This window comes from Megachile rotundata, chromosome 10, assembly GCF_050947335.1.
Source record: "Megachile rotundata isolate GNS110a chromosome 10, iyMegRotu1, whole genome shotgun sequence".
In the NCBI taxonomy this organism is placed as follows: Eukaryota; Metazoa; Arthropoda; class Insecta; order Hymenoptera; family Megachilidae; genus Megachile; species Megachile rotundata.
Window position 1 is genome coordinate 11036549 of NC_134992.1, and position 15363 is coordinate 11051911.

Below are 15363 nucleotides of genomic sequence, written 5' to 3' on the forward strand. Positions count from 1 at the left end.
CTATACTATACTATACTATACTATACTATACTATACACTATATACTATACACTATACACTATATACTATACTATACACTATATACTATACTATACACTATATACTATACACTATACACTATATACTATACTATACTATATACTATATACTATACTATACTATATACTATACACTATACACTATACACTATACACTATACACTATACTATACTATACTATACACTATACTATACTATACTATACTATACTATACTATACTATACTATACACTATATACTATACTATACTATACTATACTATACTATACTATACTATACTATACTATACTATACTATACTATACTATACACTATACACTATACACTATACACTATACACTATACTATACTATACTATACTATACTATACTATACTATACTATACTATACTATACTATACTATACTATACACTATATACTATACTATACTATACTATACTATACTATACTATACTATACTATACTATACACTATATACTATACTATACTATACTATACTATACACTATACACTATACTATACTATACTATATACTATATACTATACTATACTATACTATATACTATATACTATACTATACTATACACTATATACTATACTATACTATACTATACTATACTATACACTATACACTATACACTATACACTGTACACTATACACTATACACTGTACACTATACACTATACACTATACTATACTATACTATACTATACTATACTATACTATGCTATACTATACTATACTATACACTATACACTATACACTATACTATACTATATACTATATACTATATACTATACTATACTATATACTATATACTATACTATACTATACTATACTATATACTATATACTATACTATACTATACTATACTATACACTATACACTATACACTATACACTATACACTATACACTATACACTATACACTATACACTATACACTATACACTATACACTATACACTATACACTATACACTATACACTATACACTATACACTATACACTATACTATACTATACTATACTATACTATACTATACTATACTATACACTATATACTATACTATACTATACTATACTATACTATACTATACTATACACTATATACTATACTATACTATACTATATACTATATACTATACTATACTATACTATATACTATATACTATACTATACTATACTATACACTATACACTATACACTATACACTATACACTATACACTATACACTATACACTATACACTATACACTATACACTATACACTATACACTATACACTATACACTATACACTATACACTATACACTATACACTATACACTATACACTATACACTATACTATACTATACTATACTATACTATACTATACTATACTATACTATACTATACTATACTATACACTATATACTATACTATACTATACTATACTATACTATACACTATATACTATACTATACTATACTATATACTATATACTATATACTATACTATACTATACTATATACTATATACTATACTATACTATACTATACACTATACACTATACACTATACACTATACACTATACACTATACACTATACACTATACACTGTACACTATACACTATACACTATACACTATACACTATACACTATACACTATACACTATACACTATACACTATACACTATACACTATACACTATACACTATACACTATACACTATACACTATACACTATACACTATACACTATACACTATACACTATACACTATACACTATACACTATACACTATACACTATACACTATACACTATACACTATACACCTGATCTGACCTAACCTTCGGCCCAGACCTAACCTTGGGCCCAGACCTAACCTAATCTGACCTAACCTTGTGCCCAGACCTAACCTAATCTGACCTAACCTCGGGCCCAGACCTAACCTAATCTGACCTAACCTTGGGCCCAGACCTAACCTAATCTGACCTAACCTTGGGCCCAGACCTAACCTAATCTGACCTAACCTTGGGCCCAGACCTAACCTAACCTGACCTAACCTTGGGCCCAGACCTAACCTAATCTGACCTAACCTTGGGCCCAGACCTAACCTAATCTGACCTAACCTTGGGCCCAGACCTAACCTAATCTGACCTAACCTTGGGCCCAGACCTAACCTAATCTGACCTAACCTTAGGCCCTGGCTTAACCTAACGTGACCTAACCTTGGGGACTGACCTAACCTAATATAACCGAATATTGAAAATAATAAGAGTAGTGAGGATAATTACAGTTCCTGCGACGATAGTAGTCGTAATATGCGTAATAATATTGATAATAATAGGAATAATGAGGATAATGATGATAAAAGTAGTAATATGCGTAATTATATTGGTAAAAATAAGAGTAGTAAGGATAATTACAGTTCCAGCGACGATAGTAGTCGTAATATGCGTAATAATATTGATAATAATAAGAATAATAAGGTTAATGATGATAAAAGTAATAATATGCGTAATAATATTGGTAATAATAAGAATAATACGGATAATGATGATAAAAGTAGTAATATGCGTCACAATATTGATAATAATAGGAATAGTAAGGATAGTGACGATAAAAGTAGTAATATGCCTAATAATATTGATAATAATAGGAATAGTAAGGATAGTGACGATAAAAGTAGTAATATGCGTCGCAATATTGATAATAATAGGAATAGTAAGGATAGTGACGATAAAAGTAGTAATATGCGTCATAATATTGATAATAATAGGAATAGTAAGGATAGTGACGATAAAAGTAGTAATATGCGTCATAATATTGCTAATAATAGGAATAATAAGGATAGTGACGATAAAAGTAGTAATATGCGTCATAATATCGATAATAATAGGAATAGTAAGGATAGTGACGATAAAAGTAGTAATATGCCTAATAATATTGATAATAATAGGAATAGTAAGGATAGTGACGATAGAAGTAGTAATATGCGTCATAATATTGATAATAATAGGAATAGTAAGGATAGTGACGATAAAAGTAGTAATATGCGTCATAATATCGATAATAATAGGAATAGTAAGGATAGTGACGATAAAAGTAGTAATATGCGTCATAATATTGCTAATAATAGGAATAATAAGGATAGTGACGATAAAAGTAGTAATATGCGTCATAATATCGATAATAATAGGAATAGTAAGGATAGTGACGATAAAAGTAGTAATATGCCTAATAATATTGATAATAATAGGAATAGTAAGGATAGTGACGATAGAAGTAGTAATATGCGTCATAATATTGATAATAATAGGAATAGTAAGGATAGTGACGATAAAAGTAGTAATATGCCTAAAAATATTGATAATAATAGGAATAATAAGGATAGTGACGATAAAAGTAGTAATATGCGTCATAATATCGATAATAATAGGAATAGTAAGGATAGTGACGATAAAAGTAGTAATATGCCTAATAATATTGATAATACTAGGAATAGTAAGGATAGTGACGATAAAAGTAGTAATATGCCTAATAATATTGATAATAATAGGAATAGTAAGGATAGTGACGATAGAAGTAGTAATATGCGTCATAATATTGATAATAATAGGAATAGTAAGGATAGTGACGATAAAAGTAGTAATATGCGTCATAATATTGATAATAATAGGAATAGTAAGGATAGTGACGATAAAAGTAGTAATATGCGTCATAATATTGATAATAATAGGAATAGTAAGGATAGTGACGATAAAAGTAGTAATATGCGTCATAATATCGATAATAATAGGAATAGTAAGGATAGTGACGATAAAAGTAGTAATATGCCTAATAATATTGATAATAATAGGAATAGTAAGGATAGTGACGATAAAAGTAGTAATATGCCTAATAATATTGATAATACTAGGAATAGTAAGGATAGTGACGATAAAAGTAGTAATATGCCTAATAATATTGATAATAATAGGAATAGTAAGGATAGTGACGATAGAAGTAGTAATATGCGTCATAATATTGATAATAATAGGAATAGTAAGGATAGTGACGATAAAAGTAGTAATATGCGTCATAATATTGATAATAATAGGAATAGTAAGGATAGTGACGATAAAAGTAGTAATATGCGTCATAATATCGATAATAATAGGAATAGTAAGGATAGTGACGATAAAAGTAGTAATATGCCTAATAATATTGATAATAATAGGAATAGTAAGGATAGTGACGATAGAAGTAGTAATATGCGTCATAATATTGATAATAATAGGAATAGTAAGGATAGTGACAATAAAAGTAGTAATATGCCTAATAATATTGATAATAACAGGAATAGTAAGGATAGTGACGATAAAAGTAGTAATATGCGTCACAATATTGATAATAATAGGAATAGTAAGGATAGTGACGATAAAAGTAGTAATATGCGTCATAATATCGATAATAATAGGAATAGTAAGGATAGTGACGATAAAAGTAGTAATATGCCTAATAATATTGATAATAATAGGAATAATAAGGATAGTGACGATAAAAGTAGGAATATGCGTTATAGTATTGATAATAATAGGAATAATAAGGATAATGACGATAAAAGTAGTAATATGCGTAATAATATTGATAATATTAAGAATAATAAGGATAATGATGATAAAAGTAGTAATATGGGTAATAATATAGGTTAAATTGATAATACTAATAACAGGAAGGATAATAATTATAGTTCCACGATAATAGTAATAGTAACATGGGGAATGATATATGTTAGGTCTCCAGACCTAACCTGATACAACCTAACCTTAGTTCCTGACCTAACATGATCCGAACTAACCTTTGATCCTCTAACCTAATCCAACCTAACCGGTTAGGTTGGAAAAGGTTAGGTCGGGGCCTAGGGTTAGGTCAGATCAGGTTAGGTCAGGGTAGGTTAGGTAGGTTAGGTACCCAGACCTAACCTAATGTAATCTAACCCTAGGTCCCGACCTAACCCAATATAACCTAACCTAGGGGCCTGACCTAACCTAATATAACCTAACCTTAGGGCCAGACCTAACCTAATATAACCTAACCTTAGGCCCAGACCTAACCTATTCTAACCTAACCTTAGGCCCAGACCTAACCTAATGTAACCTAACCTTGGGCCCAGACCTAACCTATTATAACCTAACCTTAGGGCCAGACCTAACCTAATATAACCTAACCTTAGGCCCAGACCTAACCTATTCTAACCTAACCTTAGGGCCAGACCTAACCTAATATAACCTAACCTTAGGCCCAGACCTAACCTATTCTAACCTAACCTTAGGCCCAGACCTAACCTAATGTAACCTAACCTTGGGCCCAGACCTAACCTAATATAACCTAACCTTAGGGCCAGACCTAACCTAATATAACCTAACCTTAGGGCCAGACCTAACCTAATATAACCTAACCTTGGGCCCAGACCTAACCTAATATAACCTAACCTTAGGGCCAGACCTAACCTAATATAACCTAACCTTAGGGCCAGACCTAACCTAATATAACCTAACCCAAGGCCCCGACCTAACCTAATATAACCTAACCTAGGGGCCTGACCTAACCTAATATAACCTAACCCTAGGCCCCGACCTAACCTAATATAACATCGGGCCCCGGTCTAATCAAATATAACTATATTGATAATGATAAAAATAATAAGGATAATGATGATAAAAGTAATAATAGGGGTAATAATATTGCTAATAATAAGAATAATAGAGGTAATTAAAGTTCCAGCGATGATAGTAGCCGTAATATGCGTAATAATATTGATAATAATAAGAATAATACGGATAATGATGGTAAAAGTAGTAATATGCGTAATAATATTGATAACAGTAAGAATAATAAGGATAATGATGATAAAAGTAGTAATATGCGTAATAATACTGATAATAATAAGAATAATAAAGATAGTGATGATAAAAGTGGTTAAATGCGTAATAATATTGATAACAATAAAAATAATAAGGATAATGATGATAAAAGTAGTAATATGCGTAATAATATTGATAATAATAAGGGTAGTAAGGATAATGATAATAAAAGTAATAATAGGGGTAATAATATTGATAATAATAGGAGTAGTAAGGACAATTACAGTCCCAGCGATGATAGTAGTCGTAATATGCGTAATAATATTGATAATAATAAGAATAATAAGGATAATGATGATAAAAGTAGTAATATGCGTAATAATATTGATAATAATAAGGGTAGTAAGGATAATGATAATAAAAGTAATAATAGGGGTAATAATATTGATAATAATAGGAGTAGTAAGGACAATTACAGTCCCAGCGATGATAGTAGTCGTAATATGCGTAATAATATTGATAATAATGAGAATAATAAGGATAATGATGATAAAAGTAGTAATATGCGTAATAATATTGATAATAATGAGAATAATAAGGATAATGATGATAAAAGTAGTAATATGCGTAATAATATTGATAATAATAAGAATAATAAGGATAGTGATGATAAAAGTGGTAATATGCGTAATAATATTGATAACAATAAAAATAATAAGGATAATGATGATAAAAGTAGTAATATGCGTAATAATACTGATAATAATAAGAATAATAAAGATAGTGATGATAAAAGTGGATAAATGCGTAATAATATTGATAACAATAAAAATAATAAGGATAATGATGATAAAAGTAGTAATATGCGTAATAATATTGATAATAATGAGAATAATAAGGATAATGATGATAAAAGTAGTAATATGCGTAATAATATTGATAATAATAAGAATAATAAGGATAGTGATGATAAAAGTGGTAATATGCGTAATAATATTGATAACAATAAAAATAATAAGGATAGTGATGATAAAAGTAGTAATATGCGTAATAATACTGATAATAATAAGAATAATAAGGGTAATTACAGTTCCAGCGATGATAATAGGCGTAATATGCGTAATAATATTGATAACAATAAGAATAATAAGGATAATGATGATAAAAGTAGTAATATGCGTAATAATATTGATAATAATAAGAGTAGTAAGGATAATGATGATAAAAGTAATAATAGGGGTAATAATATTGATAATAATAGGAGTAGTAAGGATAATTACGGTTCCAGCGATGATAGTAGTCGTAATATGCGTAATAATATTAATAACAATAAAAATAATAAGGATAATGATGATAAAAGTAGTAATATGCGTAATAATCCTGATAATAATAAGAATAATAAAGATAGTGATGATAAAAGTGGATAAATGCGTAATAATATTGATAACAATAAAAATAATAAGGATAATGATGATAAAAGTAGTAATATGCGTAATAATATTGATAATAATGAGAATAATAAGGATAATGATGATAAAAGTAGTAATATGCGTAATAATATTGATAATAATAAGAATAATAAGGATAGTGATGATAAAAGTGGTAATATGCGTAATAATATTGATAACAATAAAAATAATAAGGATAGTGATGATAAAAGTGGTAATATGCGTAATAATATTGATAACAATAAAAATAATAAGGATAATGATGATAAAAGTAGTAATATGCGTAATAATATTGATAATAATGAGAATAATAAGGATAATGATGATAAAAGTAGTAATATGCGTAATAATATTGATAATAATGAGAATAATAAGGATAATGATGATAAAAGTAGTAATATGCGTAATAATATTGATAATAATAAGAATAATAAGGATAGTGATGATAAAAGTGGTAATATGCGTAATAATATTGATAACAATAAAAATAATAAGGATAGTGATGATAAAAGTAGTAATATGCGTAATAATACTGATAATAATAAGAGTAATAAGGATAGTGATGGTAAAAGTGGTAATATGCGTAATAATATTGATAACAATAAAAATAATAAGGATAATGATGATAAAAGTAGTAATATGCGTAATGATATTGATAATAATAAGAATAATAAGGGTAATTACAGTTCCAGCGATGATAATAGGCGTAATATGCGTAATAATATTGATAACAATAAGAATAATAAGGATAATGATGATAAAAGTAGTAATATGCGTAATAATATTGATAATAATAAGAGTAATAAGGATAATGATGATAAAAGTAATAATAGGGGTAATAATATTGATAATAATAGGAGTAGTAAGGATAATTACGGTTCCAGCGATGATAGTAGTCGTAATATGCGTAATAATATTGATAACAATAAGAATAATAAGGATAATAATGATAAATGTAGTAATATGCGTAATAATATTGATAATAATAAGAGTAGTAAGAATAATTACAGTTCCAGCGATAATAATAGTCGTAATATGGGTAATAATATTGATAATAATAAGAGTAATAAGGATAATAATAATAGTTCTAACCATAATAACAATAGTAGTGTGAGTAATAATAGGTTGTACTGAAAATAATAAGAGTAATAAGGATAATTACTCTTATAATAGAGCAATATTATTACTCTAGATATTATTATCTAGATATTATTACTCGAGATAATTACTCTTATAATAGAGTAATTATTGTCCAGTAATTGGGGAATGATATGTGTTAGGTCCCCAAACCTAACCTGATACAACCTAACCTTAGACCCTGACCTAACCTAATATGACCTAACTCTAGCTTTGACCTAACATAATATGACCTAACCTGACTGATGGAATAAGGGACATTATTTAATTTAAAATACCAAAAAACACAATAACGTTTGAAAGACTAAATGAATTTACTATTTTGGAAATGCAACTGTGAAGTTAAATGAAGTTTAATGATGAACTTCTTTAACACTCACTTTAAAGAACTTATTTTGAAGAAGTTCATTAAACTTGATCAAACTTCATGGTCGCTTTTCTTAAATAATAAATTCATTTAGGCTTATTGTATTTAAAACGTTTTTCTGTTTTGTTTTATTTTAAATATAATAATCTTCCATATTCCATTAGTCATGTTAGATTAGGTTAGGGTGGGGTTAGATTAGGTCAGAAAATACGGACTAATTGCGGGACACCCTGTATAATACGAAACTTGTTTACGAATAATTTGTAATGAATCCATGGAATCATCTAATAATTTTTGTGATTGTAGGTACGGGATTCCCGAGTGTTTCTTGAAATTGCGAACTGTCATATAGCAACGTGGTAAGTGATTCATGCGATAAGAATTATCTAAAAGATCGGTATAAATAATATAATATCTTATTAAAAATTATATTCTGAGTATTACAGTATTTCTCTACAGCCAGAGTTCTACGATTTCGCAAATGAGATCATTAAGAATTCTATTTTATTTTGATGTATTATTAATATTGCAATAAATTGCGCAATTATTGTAAATTGCACAGTTGAAAATTTCCCAGTGTTGCGTGGAGACGTCATTGAGGAAGTTAAATATTGAGAAGTGTCCTGTGTAGTTGATGGAAATTGTGAACTCATTGATTAGAATAATTGATTCGTTTGTGTTAGATTACCTAGATTTCTTAAAAAGGTCAGAAAATACTAAATAACATTAATGGATTTGGGAATCTAATCTTACCTGAAACGCAGAAATTTGTGGGATAGGATTTCTAAAAATTAGTAGAAATGGAAAATAGTGTCATCTTTTCGTCCATTATAATTTCCGGATACAAAGATTTCAACCTTGTAAATTTATTTCGGTAATATTTAGAATTTAACGTCATAAAAATTCGCAGAAGTGGCATGTTGTGTTACCTCCTCGCATGTTATACTCTCCTGGTGTAACGTTTCAGATTTTGATTCTCATATTTTGCGAAGAATTTCGTGTGTAAAATAGAAAAAAAATAGTTTCTCGCCACCTAGCGGCAGTGTTGGGCAGTCGTGAGATTTTATCACACGTGAGAGCTTTATGTGCATGCGTCAGGTGACGTCACAGCTTGCTGCCAATGCCGTACCTAGCCGGTACACGCAGTGGTGACTGATGAGGGCACCTTAATGTTCCTACATAATTTTTCAAAAATTCTTATAATTGCACTGTAAACTATGAATGTATAGGTTGGGTTAGATTACATTAGGCTGGGTTAGGTTAGTTATATATATGACTGTATAAAACTATACAACTATATATATATATATATATACAACTATATATATATATATATATATAGTGAATTATATAATATAATATAATGGGAATAATATGATGGAATATGGGAGATTATTATATTTAAAATAATACAAAAGCACAATAACTTTTAAAACACTAAAACGACTTGGAAGGACCTCTTTGAATAACTATATTTCATACGTGTGAAAATTATAATATCAGAGAAACAATAACAAAGAAATACATGGATTTTATTTTGTTAACATGCATAGATCTGATAAAAATCGAGCGGTATCTTTTTCCTTTGCTCTTACAACAAATATTGGTATTCATATAACAAATCGGCTGCAATCGTAAAAAATAATAATAATCATAAATAAATTTAATATTACTTTAATTATATATAATCTGTTGTATTGTTTAACCCTTTTATTCTCTTTCCTGCAATTTTCTTCAGTTTTATTTTTTTTCCTCACTAGGGCCTAATGATACCTTATATTTCATCAAAGTATATACGCTACTGAGGACTTCTACGGATAGCTTACTGCGCATGCACTGTGACTGCCCAACACTGTGCTCAACCAATGAAAGCTACATGCGCAAATAAACAAAAACTCGTCATCTGATAGTACGATCTTCCGTGAAACGAACGGTATATTATGATAGTAAAAAATAAAAATAATTTAAAATTATTTCAAGGATGAAACAATATTTAGATCGATATCTGTACATTTTATTATCTTGTTTATAAGTATTTTTTCAGACTTGCATATACATGTGTGTGTATTTCTTTTATCACGTACACAACGGGATTTTTACCAAAATGATTGCCATCACGGGGAAACTACGAAATTCATAAGTTGAGATTTAAGTTTGTTTTTTCCATAATTCAACGATTACTTGTCAAATTATATGGAAATTTCGTGGAAAATTATATAGTGTGTCTGTGCGAGTAATACGATTAAATATGAAAATAAAAATTCGCAATAAAAATAATTGTATCGTGCATGGAGTGGCGGGAGATTACAAGTAAATATCAGATCAGCTGATGAGTGACAACAGACAGACGAAAGCTTATTGTTCTTGTTCTTGGTTATGGCGACAAGCAGTTCCGAAGGATCTTGTACAGCACCTGCAGATTTTCAGCTTTCGTCTGAGCTGGAAGATGTTTCAAGTCGTTTAAGTGTAAATCTATTAAAGTGTCCACTGTGCCATAATAGTCGTCGAATTTTTTATTGTCGTCAGTGCATTCAAAATGGTGATTTTATCCATTCAACTTCTGTTTATTCCGAACGGTAAATATATGTTTACCATTTACGTGATTGTTGTTCATTTATTTTTATATAATAAAATCGTATTCTACTTATGTTTAAATGTGACTTAAATCCTTAGTTTATCTACAATCTAATTGTGTTTCTGCCTATTATTAATCATTTAAAACAGGTTTTAAAATGAAGAATACTTTTATTTTTAAATTTTTAAACAAAATAATGATTTAATATAAAATTTATGTTAATGTAAATTTTGTTTTTTGGTAGATTTGCAGATAAACAATTGCGACTTTTACGGTTGAAAGCTGCAAGGGCCCAATTGGAAGAAAAATGCATGAAAGCTCTTGAAAAACATAAACAACGGGATAAACTGGTATTCTATAACAATAAAATTATTAAATAATATTTAAAAAAAACATTATACTTAGGACCCTTATATAATGCTGTATTTGTAATCTTTGATATTTGTAGATATGTGATATAAATACTTGTAAAGAAAGAGTTAGGTTGCTCCAGTCATTAGTGAATGAAACCAGGCAAAGTATAAATAGAGGTATATTTCAATTGAAATGTAATTGCATAATATTCATTAAACATTATACTATAAGAATTTTAATGATATACAGGTAATCAACGTTTAAATGTTCTCAAAGATGTAAATTCTCAGTTAGCACTTAGATTACCCAGACATGAAGAACGAGTAGAAGAGTTACATCGTTATGTTAATGGTTTGAGAGCGAAACAAGAAAAACAAAAACAAGCTGTAGATAGAAAAAGACAACAACTAAAAAAAGTTATTAGAACTGCTACAAAACAATTGATTCAATATATTTTTCCATTATCTAAAGTACAACCTAATAGAAGGTAATAATCCATGTAATGTATATCAAAGAAATATTTTTGTTCAAAGAGTAATTTTTGAATTAGCAAATAGAAATAATAAAATTATTAATTGGTTTTAGTTTATGTAGTAGCGAGGAAGATGCTAGTTCAGATGTTGTAACATGTGCATTAGCAGATGCATCTGGAACATCATATGTTAGAGGCAGATGGGTTAATGATACAGACAATGCTTTAGAAGTTCAACATCGTATAGTAGCTCCAACTTTACCAGGAACTGGTGATTACAGTGCTTATTCTTTATGGGGTATATATTACTTCAAATTTACTTTATTTTATTTTAGTAAACCATTTGGTAAATATTCGTTCATTCGTTTAGTGGCAGCAAATAAGGATGGAGTGCCAGGTGCAAATAAAGAAACTGCAATGCATAATCCAGCATACAATATCAGTGCTGCTTTAACTTATGCTACACAGTTAGTTAATATTATTGCTTATTATGTTAATGTAAGGCTGCCATATAAACTTGCTTATGGGTAAGTATAGAGTATTTTCATTTTTTATTTGTAAATTAAATTACTGTAAATTTGGAAATAAAAACATTGTAATTAAAAAATTAATTTCAGAGAATTTTGTGGAAACGAAATGTCAGATCAAAAATTTGCAAGAAAAGTAGCAAGACTTAATAGTAATGTTTTACATTTATGTTTTACACAAAATACTAATATCACAGTTTTACATCCAATGCATACTTTGCAAAACTTGATGCATCTGCTCAATACGGAAATTAGTGATCTTGGAAGGTAAACATTAGGTTACATTTTTAAATAAATATCGATAATAGTTTATATAATTATTTACTTGTTAAAACAGAATTGGTCCAATGGAAGTTGATCCAAACATTGTAGCACAATTGCACAGTCACTTAATTCCAGATTTAGAAAATAGTGACGATTCTGCTTCAGATGAAGAGGAAGATGCTTTTAATTGGGAATGGGAGGCTGTAAGCATTTATTCAGTAATTGTTACCATCAGTAAATGATGAAATATGTTTTACAATGTTTTGTTTGATAGGTACCAAATGTTGCTTGTCCTGAAATGGCAGTTCCCATTCCTGGTGCAATGATTAGTCAACAATCTTCCAGTATGCAAGTGAATCAAAGTGTTGCTGGTGGTTTAGTTACAAGTGCTGCAGCAAGTATAGCCTCCATCTGGCGTGGATGGACAACAAACAAATAGACTGTTTTATTCAATTAACGAACTTCTTTTTATACAAGATATAAATACGTATGTAAACGTATATGTATTAAAAGACACAAATACTGACAATGTTTTAAAAAATACGAACCATTGTGTTGAGGAGTTGTCTGTTTAAAAGTATAATACATTGTAAATACATACATGAACTGATTCATGTATGAAATGTGAAATAGTTCAATTCCGCCATGAAAGATTTTGTAAGATCTGAAGATTAGTTTATTTTTACTTATTTATGCAGTATAGTAATTTGTGTTGTTACTTGTAATATAATTCCAAACATTTTTTAGTACGCTCATGATAGACTTACAAAATCATATTTTCCTTTTGGTACAAATTTTCTAAATGTACAAACAAACTTGACATTTGGACGTTCTATTATAATACGTTTTCAATAATTATTTACTTGTCAATATTCTTATTAAGATATACGTGAGTTTAAAATGACTGCCCTTTTTATGCTCACTGCACTTCATGTGATTATGTATTTGTTAATATATACATGAAATGCTTTTTTACATTAAAAATGCCATTACTACCATTATAGTATCTACGTATTTCTAAGTTATTAGCAATTTTAATATAATATTGTAAATCTTATGATATTTCGTTTTTCTATAAAGCACACTAATTGGATAAATTTAAGCAAAAAATTTGTTACTTAAACGTGTTTAATGAATTTCAAAAATGTTGTAATATTTCTAATGGAAAATGACATTTTAAAAATTGCACTATCTTTACACAGATAAATTATACCATGTTATGCATATATTTTTGACCGCATATTATAAAAATATGAGCTGTTAAACACTTTATACTTCGCACCATCCAACGTGATCACTTTTTGACACATTAAATTAAAATTAAGAGTTATACGTACAATATCAAAATGAATTTTGTATTTGAAACATTGTTAAAGGTATATCATGTAGGTTCTATAAAGAAAAAGAGGCAGCATCTATATTATTAGAGTACGAATTCAATGAAATAATATAGATGCGCTATAAAAAGTGTATAATTCTTGTAAGGCAAGTTTTTCTAACAAGGTTTTCCATTTCATTTTAAATAATACAAAATATTTGGTATACATTTATTATATGTAACAAATGAAGTGTTATTTTCTTTGTAAAATACGTTTTGCTTGTAATTCAAATATAAAAATCTTGATGTTTAATTTTTCATGAGTACATACTAAAAACAGGAATGCTGTAATTTGTTGATTGTTAAATATATCATTATAGTGACTATTTACTAGTATGTATGATATATTTTTTGTGTAACATTCATTTTCCTATACGTGAAATATTACAAAAACATTATCAAATTATGAAGTTTGAAATAGGATAAGGTGTAAAAGTATTTCTTGTGTGAATAAGTAGATATGTATAGATATATTTCATTAAATAATTTTACATATATATCCAATTTTATAAAAAATTGTTTTGTAAATTATAGACGGAATGATCTTATGAAAATAATACGTGATGTTAAATATAAATTACGATTTCCAATAACGAACCTGCACAAATTTGTAAATAGTATTTAACAGTATACATGACAGAAAATTCAATAGCATATTATGGTTAATGTGCTCAACTTAAAATAAATACTGCAAATTTAGCTCTTGAGATAAAATACATAATTTAACATCTACAAAAGTGCATATATATAATATAGTAATAATAATATCAATGTAAATACAAATTATCGATGTAGAGTTTATATATTAATGTAAAATAAATGTTTTATCTAAACAAAGTTATTGTAATATATTGAATAAATTAGAATCTGTTTTTTTAAAAACTAATTCCTTTACATTTTACATTTAACATAATACAGAATTTATATTTCAGGATAATGAATTTATCACACATTCTTAAAATTTATATAAATAATGAAGA

General features: G+C 27.9%; 1 protein-coding gene across 4 annotated transcripts; it reads left to right on the forward strand.

Moving 5' to 3' along the window:
* The first annotated feature begins 10613 nt into the window (after positions 1-10613).
* On the forward strand, positions 10614-15269 carry Atg14 (autophagy related protein 14). Of its 4 annotated transcripts, none has more exons than XM_012298682.2 (9): positions 10619-11389; positions 11633-11738; positions 11837-11918; positions 11992-12229; positions 12328-12485; positions 12585-12741; positions 12832-13008; positions 13079-13208; positions 13280-15269. In XM_012298682.2, the coding sequence occupies exons 1-9, from the start codon at positions 11190-11192 to the stop codon at positions 13442-13444; spliced, it is 1413 nt and encodes a 470-aa protein (XP_012154072.2). In that variant the 5' UTR covers positions 10619-11189; the 3' UTR covers positions 13445-15269. The 4 variants fall into 4 exon arrangements, with proteins under 4 accessions (XP_076392406.1, XP_012154072.2, XP_012154073.2 ...); XM_003700334.3 differs by having other exon boundaries at positions 10626-11389; positions 12328-12512; XM_076536291.1 differs by having other exon boundaries at positions 10614-11389; positions 12328-12741.
* The last annotated feature ends 94 nt before the right edge of the window (positions 15270-15363 follow it).